The sequence below is a fragment of the Meleagris gallopavo genome, chromosome 7 (genome assembly GCF_905368555.1).
Source record: "Meleagris gallopavo chromosome 7, MGAL_WU_HG_1.1, whole genome shotgun sequence".
Classification (NCBI taxonomy): Eukaryota; Metazoa; Chordata; class Aves; order Galliformes; family Phasianidae; genus Meleagris; species Meleagris gallopavo.
Window position 1 is genome coordinate 17365128 of NC_139410.1, and position 10458 is coordinate 17375585.

A 10458-nucleotide genomic window follows, 5' to 3' on the forward strand; every position below is an offset into this window, starting at 1 on the left:
TACTGTAATTAATTGAACTTCACTGTAATTTAGTGATTAGCATTTCTGCCTCTGGAGTTTTCAACTACCATTAGATAGTAGGGAGACTGAGTTAGGCTTTGGTGATGCTGTCCTGATTCTCGACAAGAGCTGGGGAAACAGAAAATTCATACCTAATATGGATAGTGCTACTCAAAGAAACTCACCTGCATGATCCATGTTAGGCTAGGTGCTGTAGGGTAACTGTTCATCCTCAGCTGAGGCATATAAGTTGACATCTAATGTTGTATAAGTGATTTGTAAGTACTGTCACAGTAGATGAAAATGCTGTAATTTTGAGCTGTAGTTCCTATGATTTACATTGGAAAAAATAGTTTTTTCCATCAATGGAGTGTGCATGGGGCTTAGCATTTCAAGTGGATGAATTCCGTTTAATGTGAAAGATACTTCCGATTTGTGCTGCAGATGTGGGGTGCCAGAAGGAAAGGGCCTAAGAACTCTTCTTGAAGGTGTAGGCAGTGCATCTGTTGGTGATTAGGAGTGGGAGATGTGTGTGTGTTTGCCTATACATATAGAAAGAGGTGCCAGAATTTACTTGTCAGGATACTGCTCTTCAAAGTCTTGAAGATAGATACTTTATATCTTTTCATATGCTTTAGGCAGGTAAAGTTAGGAGAAGAATTAAACGTTGCTGCTTTGCTTTCTGTTGCAGACATTTAAACTTATGGAGAAATGTACTGTTTAGTAAAAGAGACAATTAGTTTACTGTGAGTGCACGAGCTGTGGAAGTTTGTCCTTGAGAAAGAAGTGCAAGTTCTTTTGATGTGTTTGAAGTAGGCTGTTTTAAGTAGCGTCTTATTTTAGTTGCTTCTATGGGATATGGTTGTGGTCCAGGATGTGGTGGTTTCAGAAAGGAAGGAAGGAAGGAAGGGCTCAAAACAGGCCTCTCCCCCTTTGTAGCATATGCCTCTGGGTGGAATTGGAAAGGGCAAGAGGTCTCATGTTGCAGGGTCATTTGTGTATTTCCTTCAGCCTTTGGCATGTCATGAGGCGTTTGCTGTGGGATCTCAAACTACATCTTTTCTCTCATAACCTTTGCTGTCAGATTTAGTTCTTTTATTTGCTCCTTGTAGAGTTATTTTACATGACATTAAGGTTAAGTAGAAGCTTTTATTACTGGTATTTTTGATGTGTATGAATAACCTCCATTCAGAAACAAATTTGTCAACCTTTTTTTAAGTGTCTGTTGTAATTTAAGAGTGAAAGAAGATTTTCTTGGGAAGAAATCTAGATTTAGTGCACCTTCTGTGAAAGAAATTCAAGGACCGTAGTGTGTGTATATGTCTACACATGTATTTAAAAAACATAGCTGACAGCTGAAATAAGGTACTTTGAGAAAGAATGATGGTGATTGCCAATGATTTGCACAGAAGCACGGAGATTTGAATTGCGACTCTGCACACCGCCAGTTTGTTTTTGGTTTGAGAGCCTTTGTATCTTTCTCTTCTGCATCCCCTTCTGAGGCATTTTAGATGCTGGGGAACCCAGGCAATGCCTTTCTTCTGCCTCATTCTTCATCAGACACGCAAACATTTTCTTAAAAACAAAACAAAATCAACAGCCCTCCCATACACTTCTTAAAAAGCACACAATAAAAAAGTGATTTTTCTTATGTTGTATGTTGTCTGTATGTATGATGTGATAGGGATCTCATGCGTTCACAAAGCTGAATTTGGTGTAGAACTTTATGTGAGTTGAGTTGTTCCTGTGCAGAAAAGTTTGCTCCAGACATAACCGTATGAAAGGGTTAGGCTTGGGCAGGAGCCTATATTGCTGATAGGCAGCATTTCAATGTGTGTCTTGATGGTTACTGCTCTTTAAGAAAGCTGGATATAAGAAGTTCGTCAACACCGAATACACAATGTTCAAAACAAGGAGCTTTCTAAGAGGTTTTCTACTGATAATGTAAATTAGGGTTTTTCTTATGTTTTATTTTACTTAGTCATCTGCTTATCTAACTACTTCTACTACTTATCATTTAACTACTAATATTGTTATATATTAATCTCTGTTAACAGCATAAAATTGTTAACACTTTAGTACTACTACTAAAATATGAGAAAATTATGTTTAGAGTCTTATCTGTTCATTTGTGCATCAGAACTGGGCTGAGAACAGCAGAGGGAGGTAGTTGTGCACCTAGGGGAGGAGGAGGCTAATTGCAGGAAGGTTGAATTCTGGGCAGAAAATTGAGATGTTTACCAATTGGTCTATTTGTGTTTCTTTGGTGGGTGTTAGGCAAATAGCAAGTTTATTTTGGCTGCTCTTCAGGATGTGCTAATTTGCAACAGATTAAAAATAAAAAATAATAAAAAAATTGAATTTCATGTATGTAAACAAAGAATGCATATTAAATAGGCAGGTAGCAGATAAACTTTTATGACACGCTGTATTGTGTAGTAAGAGTATTCTGATTTACGTTTTATCCAGAGTATAAAAAAGAATGTAGGGAAACTATAAGCAGTGGAAATTGTTTTTCTATTTAATGTAATATGGAAAAAACATTGGTTATTGTTTAACAGAATTTGCCAGATGAGAATTACATGTTTTATTTATATTGAAAGTTTTCCAAGCGGGACAGCCATTTCTTCTTACACACATAGATCTGTACTAACTGGAAAGGTAACATGGGAAGTAAATAAGGTTTGAAGAACAGTTTTGGATGTGAGTGGTGTCAGGGAACTGAGAAAAGTGTTTATGCATTAAGTCCAGGAAAGAGAGAAGATGGGGTCAGTTTGTCCAGTCTGGGAATGCCAACGGTCTTCCAGACCGTTGCAGTAAAGATAGTTAATCAAAAGCAGAGGTTGATCTGCCACTCTTTGTGTCAAGGGTTTCGGATGTCTGTACTGACTGAGGTATCTTACACTTGATCAGTGAAGATTTTGAGACCTCCATCGCACAGCCACTACCAGAGTGCTCAGAGTGTTCCTTGTTCTCTGTAAGAGCTATTGAGGTCCTTTTCTCAAATCTAAAATAAGTTTCCAACTTCTAAGATGTGCTCCCAGGCAAACCTCAGTGTGGAAGATGTGCTATAGCAGAGACATAACAGAAAGGATTAGTGTTAATTAGTTCTGAATCAATTGGGGAACACCAGGAAGCGGGATAGTGAACTGACCAATTATTTTTATTTATATTTATTAATTTTTTTCTGCACACGCCCTCAGTTTTACAAAGACAGTTTCTTTCCTGGGCAACCTAGAAGTAGAAAAAAGAAACTTTAATTACAGATGTTGTGCATCTTTTTCTTCAGTCAAGTGTGATGGGTTGACTGAGTAGATCAAGACTATGAGGGGCTTTCAAACTGAGGAAGAAATGCTTTTTGAAGTTGGTTGTATTCAGGTGGCTGCATTTTAGAGAACTGTTTTTAAATGGACAATGGTGGTTCAGAAAGAAGGGGAAGAAGTAGTTTAGTAAAATTCAGCCGTTTTGTGCTGAACCACACACTTCTCCAGATTTCAAGTGGAATATATACCTACAGTGTACCAAAGAGAAATCTGTTCGTGTCATGTTAAATAGGTGCTCCTGAAATTAAACTGTCAGATGGAAACTGAAACGTACTTCTTTGGAAGTCATTGGTTGAAGTGCAGAATTTAAAGGTGCTCTGCAACTCCATTACTAGGAAGAAGGAAGCAAGGCAGTCCTTCAGGCCTGCTAACAGAACATTTCCAGCATGTGGAATGCCATGCTCAGTTCGAGAAAGATAGGGCTCCTGTTTGTATCTAGTATCATAATTTCAAATGTTACTCTTCCTATTTAAATTTTATATTTTGTTTCCAATTAGGAGAATTATGGTCTACTAAACAAAACTCCAAACACCTTTTCTAATTATTTAAAATTACACCATTAAATGCAAATTTACTTTTTGAACAGCATCACCACTAAATGCTAATAGCATGTCTACGCATTGGTGATGGATTATTATTAAATAAACATAAGGTCTTCTTTGTAAGCATTTGATGCCCTAGCAGTGCAAGTCTAAGAATTGTTGTAGGGTAGTGTTTAGTGCAGTAGCTGATAGATTTTTGTGCAGTCTCATGACTTTTAGAAAGTGATGTGAAGGAGAATTGCAGAGGCAAACCAAATCACTCCACTTCAGTGGAATATAAACATATAAATGTAAGAATTTGAGTGAATCAGAATTCTGTACAAAACCACGATTTCTGATGTGGGCTTTTAACCTCCAGACAAGTGCTTTATTAACTCTCACTCATGGGTTTTTACTTGAGAGTATGAGCCAATGCAGTGAGAGGTGAAGGCACTCTGCACCTTGCAAAGTCAGCATGTCACCACACGCTCCAGTAATGCAATTTGCTTTCTTTTTCTTTGGGTTTGCAGGCAGGAGCTTCCCAGGTCATCTTCACTAATCCACTGGAGATTGTAAAGATTCGGCTGCAGGTAGCGGGAGAAATTACTACAGGACCCAGAGTCAGTGCCCTCTCTGTTATGAAAGATTTAGGCCTTCTTGGTCTCTATAAGGTATGTGTTTCTGCTCTGAGTGGTTTCTTTATAGCTCTGCTAACCTGTTTTATGTTAAACTTTTACAGTGTTGAAACAAAGACTGTGTTAAAAACAAAGAAACCTTTTGAATTTAGAACCAATTCCTTCCTGCAGGGCAGCCCCACCATGGAAAACTGAAGAAAACCCACTTCTGTATTAATGGCAGTGGGATACATAAAAGTACTCCCCCATTCTGTCCTCTGGGCTTTTATACTGAGCTACAGGGAGTCCTGTATTGCAGACCTGCTGGCTTCTAGTACCGATAATTTCATTTGGTGGGATTTTGTGAGAAGTTTCTTTACCTTTTCTGTGTGTTTTTCTTACACTTATTTTGAGTCTCCGTTATCTCTATTGTTATCTTTGCAGCAGGATATTCTCTTTGTCTTAATAATTTGATGGCAGCGAAACAGTGGTGTAGTTTAGTAGGATTCAGATTTTTAAGAAGTTAAATGGTGGGATTTGTCAATAACAAATTCCACTTTAAAAAAGGCCATACTATACTGTACTTCAGCAGAGTGCCAGTCAACAGATTCCTTCCCTGCAGGTACACTTACTACCATCATTACAGATCAGATGTAATGGAGCAGAAGCTATTAGTTTTCTTAAACAAGAAATAGTATTTCTTGCTGAATCTTCTGCCAGCACAAGGGGTAATACGTAAATTCAGCACTTGTATTATCTGTGCACTTACAAAACATTGCTTTGCCTGATTTGTCATAGGCCTGTAATAATAGTATAGAAATGTGCAAATTTATTTCTGGAGCTGAAGCTTTTGCTTGGAATTCGATAAATCAGATTAACAACCATTACATTTCCCAAAGATCACAGATGTTTTGATACATGGGACAAAGTTGCCATTTCTCTTTGCAGTAATTCAACAACTGAGCTTACTAAAAATTGTGCAGAAATAAGGATTGCATTATCTTTTGTGAGTAACTGCACAAACACATTTTAGAGCATAAACTATCTGCATGGAAATGACTGAGGGCACGAGATTCTCTGTACCTGGAGTCCTACATCAGCCACACCGGGTTTGTAACAGGTGCTGTCTGTTCCACTACATCTCACTGCGGAGGGGGACAGGTTTCAGCTGGGCCCATTGTGTGGAGGCTGCTGCCTGGAGTATAGGGTACCAGAGTTCTCATTTGGAAAGGATGTTATTTTTGTAACATGCATGCTTTCAGGGTATATGGATGAGATTTTTTGACATTTTGCTGGTTGTTTGAGCTTTGCACTGAAGGAGTTATTTTTCAGTTAGTAAAAGACTGATGACTGGAGTTACTAAAAGAAAAATATTAAATATGTTTTGTTAGGAGCATTCCACTGGTTTTACAGCATACAAACTTCTTTTAAGGCATTGTTTTGTGCCAGGTTTTGCCAGGAGCTGCTTCTTACAGTGTTCTCCTCACTAAAAACCTCCCATTTTGAAGTGGTTTCCCTTTTTGCTGCAGCTTCTTTACTCGGCTACGTGATCATCTGTGCAGAGCAGTATGAGGTGTTACAAACCTAAATGGTATTTTAGTAATGATTTTGAGTTTGATGGAAAGAATGGCATGCAAGGACTTGTCTCACTGCCTCTGTGGTTGTGGGTCATTGTGAGAAAGACGGGCCTTGTTGCTTTCTTTGTCGTGTTTGGACACATCAAATATAAAGGGTACTTATCCTAGGTACTGATGTCAGAATTATTGTTGCATAGTTCTTAATAAACTTATATGTGAACCTTGAATTATCCTTACTCTAGAAGCCTGCTTTGGTTTTTTATTTGAGTTCAATTCCACATCTTCTGTTTCCTGAATTAGTTTATTTTCTGTGTTGTTTACCTGGTAGATCAAGAGAGCTGATGCTTCCTGGGCTCTGGATATCAATTTTAACCTTATTTACAAAATTTATTTTTATTACATCTCTTTTCTGCATGACAGGGTGCCAAAGCATGTTTCCTCAGAGACATTCCCTTTTCTGCAATCTACTTTCCTGTTTATGCTCATAGCAAACTGATGCTCGCTGATGAAAATGGCCATGTGGGAGGGCTTAATCTCCTTGCAGCTGGAGCCATTGCAGGTAATTTTTTTCTTTTAGTAAGTAATATTTAATATTCATTCGGTAGCCCCATATAAAGGAAGGGTATGGTACTATTGTGTCTGATTTAATCTAAATTTGATCACTGTTATCCTTAGTGGGAGGCGATGTAATTTTGATGAGAACTAATTACATTTGCATAATGTGGATAAACAGTGTAATGCAGCTCAGCAACTTGTAGTCAAATTTGATCTGTCTGTCTCAATGGGGTTTTACTTGTTACTGTGCTCTCTGAGTTGAAGGCTAATTTGAATCTTTGATGAACATAAAATGAGATACCATAAGAGCTAGGAAGAAAATGACTTACTTGGGTTTGGATTCCTGAATAGCTGAGAGGAAACTTAGTTCAAAGGCAATTGCCAAAAACAGGGCATTATTTTGTAAAGAAGCTGAGGCTGAAGAATCATATTGTGAAATGTAAAATATTTTAAAGGCTTCTCAAAAATGTTCAATACAAACAGAATAAGTGATGGTGATCGGTAAGTTGTTTTTGGTAATTGGCACACACTGTAAAATACTGGATATAGGAATTGTAGTGATGGTTATTTAAGAGGGTGCAGAAGGGCAGATCCTGTTAAGATCACCAGAGGGGAAGCCACAGAACCGTAGGAATCATTAAGGCTGGGAAAGACCTCTAACTGCAACCCATCCCTGCCATGCCTTTAACCATGTTCCTTAGTGCCACATCTCCACAGTTCTTGAACACTTCCAGGTAGCTGCAGCCTCTCGGTTGTGAACCAGTGTTGTCTTCTGTGTAGTTTAGAAACCCCCTTGGGTGGGATGGGCTTTTGTTACTGGTTGCAGCTGTGAGGATTAGCTGTATGTATGTTCATCAGTCGTGAGCAGCCTGTGTGTGAGTTGGTGCAGAGCTTGGCTACACCTGCTCTTTGCCAGTTGGGTCTTTTCTGGTGTCAGAGGGAAGAGAGAGACCAGCTGGGAAACCAGTAACACAGCTATAGCCCAGATTACTCTCACATAATGCAGGGCTGTCTATCTTGCTGCACTCACAGAAGTACATACAAATACTATCAACTTCTTTCTCACAATACTCATGTTCTAGTTTTAGATTGTGAACTTCAGCTTCTCCTTGCTTAGTTGGTGTTTCTGGGTCAGTCAGATACTAAGTAATGAGCACTATTAAAAATGTGTTTAAATCTCATAGGCCTGGTTTTTACAGCTTGTACAGGAATCCGCCTTTCCAAATGCACATTTCAAACTCCTAATTGCTTCATCTATTCCTGTTATGCATGCGCAGCAGGGAAGAGCACACACTGAACATACCTGCTTGCAAGGGAAAATCTATGTATGGTTGCCTTAACTACATTGTTCCCATTCACTTTAACATCTTCTGAATTATCAGTGACACTTGTGAGTGTATGATCCCCTATAAAAATCAGTGACTTATTATACCTTTATTTCAATATTAACCAGTAGTAAAAGTTGTACAAAATCAATTTCAAAATTCCAAATGAGTCAGAAAACTGTTCCTCTTTTCACGAGGATGAAATTTTTACAGTATTCAGAAGTATTCAGAAATGCCTTAAATAACACAGGTTTTTACTGTGGAGTACATTTCTGAAAACTCTCCTTTCCTTTGACTGGAAAGCTGAGAGTGGTGCCTTGGAAGTGGAGATATGCTCTTCCATTGAAGTTGGCTAACATCACGCTGCTGGTACAAAGCAGGCTTGTAAAGCACCTTCCTTGTCCTGTCTTTTCATGGCTTGCCTAATTGAAGCAAGCATCCTACAGAACAGCCCAAACAGCAGTAAAGAAATAATTCTTTAGAATTGGTATTTCAAGTAGTAGTTTCCTTACTAACACCTTTAACACGTGGATGGATGGGATTCAAGTTCTCAGGTGAATTGTCTATATAATTTGCAAAATATTTTGTAGACTATGCAAATAAAGTAAAGTGGCACAGTTGAGTTTTGTCACAAACCTCCCTTCCAATTTCATGTATAACATACACGTGAGTTTAAAAATGCTTCATCTACTTGATGGGACGTTGAGAGAATCGCTGTTAATATTTCACTGTTATTATTTTCTTTACTCTCAGCTACAGCCTTTAAGCTTGGAAGAAATGGAAGGATAACACCAACAGAAATAATAGCTTCAAGTATAAGAACTTGCATTTTTAGTAACGTCCACTTCTTGCAAAAAAAATATTCAAGTTTGCCATCGTATCTTTCAGTTAGAATTTCATCTTTTACAGGAATCTTTGTGCAAATTAAATGTGGTTTTCTTCTAAAAGGTGTACCTGCTGCTTCTTTGGTAACCCCTGCTGATGTCATCAAGACAAGACTGCAAGTGGCAGCTCGTGCCGGTCAGACAACATACAGTGGAGTTATTGACTGTTTCGGAAAGATTCTAAGGGAAGAAGGCCCTTCGGCTTTTTGGAAGGGAGCCGCAGGTGAGAAATGCATATTGAATATTGTGACTGACCCCACTTCTCCAAATTAGTACCTGCTGCTGTTCTAGAGCAGTATTTAGAAGGCCTGATTCCAAACAATGTAACTTTGTTTTGCTACAAAATGCTCAGCTTCTCTCCTGAGAAACTCCCTTTTGTTTAACGCTGCAACTTGCAATATTCAACAGCTCGCGTGTTCAGATCTTCACCCCAGTTTGGTGTTACTTTGGTCACTTACGAACTTCTGCAGAGGTGGTTTTATGTCGATTTTGGAGGCATGTAAGTCAAACATTTGCTTTTTAACTTGCAATAAATATCTGCAGAGTTCAAAAGTCTTACTTTTTTCAAGCACGGCACCACTTAAACTTGGTGGTTTTGTGCAGCAGTTGTAGTATGAGCCAAATGAGCCCCTCAACCTTTGGTAATTAAGAGAGTGGAGCTTAATTATATGCTACTTCTAAACAAGTGAAGAGATTAAAAAAAAGAAGTATGTATTTTAATACATTCCATAAAATTCATATTTCTAGTGTAGCAAGATATTTTGTCCTTCTTACCTGTGCCATAGGAAGTTAAAAGCTGGTCTCACTTGCCCATTAAGTAGTGCTGTGAACCACCCCCACCTTGTTTAAATAGTGGAAAAGCTTTTCTCATTTTCTTTCTTCAAACAGCAAACCTTCTGGATCAGAACCTATACCGAAAACTCGAATTTCAGATCTTCCTCCTGTTAACCCCGAACACATAGGTGGATACAGACTTGCTACAGCTACATTTGCTGGTATAGAAAATAAATTTGGTTTGTATCTTCCCAAGTTTCGATCTTCTGGCACTGTCTCAGCTCAACCAAAAAGTAGCAGCTGAATCCCAAAGACACATTTCAGCCTCTGGAAGTGATGCAGTGCTAGAAATTCACAAGAATAGTACTGTATTTTTTTCCAGTCAGCTGCATGTTTTTCTTGCTGAACTGAGATTGCAAATCAAATTACTCCTTTCTAATATTGATATATACACATTTACCTGTTTCTGAACTAGTTCTTGCACATAAACTGACTAAAGCTTTGGGTCTATGCCTTGTTTTTAACCAGTGGCATGAATGTTTAAGCCTAAGCTTTGCCTTGCACAGCTTGCATTTAATGTTACTGTACATATTGTACATCTTTGTACAGAGACATCATGGCATCTCTACACATTTATATAATGGATATTGCAGTTTGAAATGTACAGAATGTTTGGAAGGCTTTTTGTTAAGACTCACGTGACAATAAAATATTTAAAACCATTTAAGTCAGTTCACTTCTTCGTGGCTACAGAGATGTTGTCCAATATGATTTTTCTTCTCTGCAGATTTCAGACTAAAGGTTAAGGATTAGATGCAGCCCTTTAATGAACGTACGGTGCAGTATGTAGCCTCTGCAGGAATGCCATTTACTCTGACCTAGTTA

General features: G+C 38.3%; 1 protein-coding gene across 4 annotated transcripts in view; it reads left to right on the forward strand.

Annotated features, from left to right (window-relative positions):
* The window catches only part of SLC25A12 (solute carrier family 25 member 12), a 45812-nt gene extending 35795 nt beyond the window's left edge, over positions 1–10017 (forward strand). For 3 of the 4 annotated variants that reach the window (XM_085228384.1, XM_010713745.4, XM_085228385.1), the window contains 5 exons: positions 4375–4515; positions 6456–6594; positions 8864–9022; positions 9208–9298; positions 9688–10017. In XM_085228384.1, the coding sequence (XP_085084510.1) occupies positions 4375–4515; positions 6456–6594; positions 8864–9022; positions 9208–9298; positions 9688–9877 (720 nt within the window). In that variant the 3' untranslated portion in view covers positions 9878–10017. The remainder of the gene's footprint in view (positions 1–4374; positions 4516–6455; positions 6595–8863; positions 9023–9207; positions 9299–9687) is intronic. The other variant, XM_085228386.1, reaches the window with a different exon arrangement.
* The last annotated feature ends 441 nt before the right edge of the window (positions 10018–10458 follow it).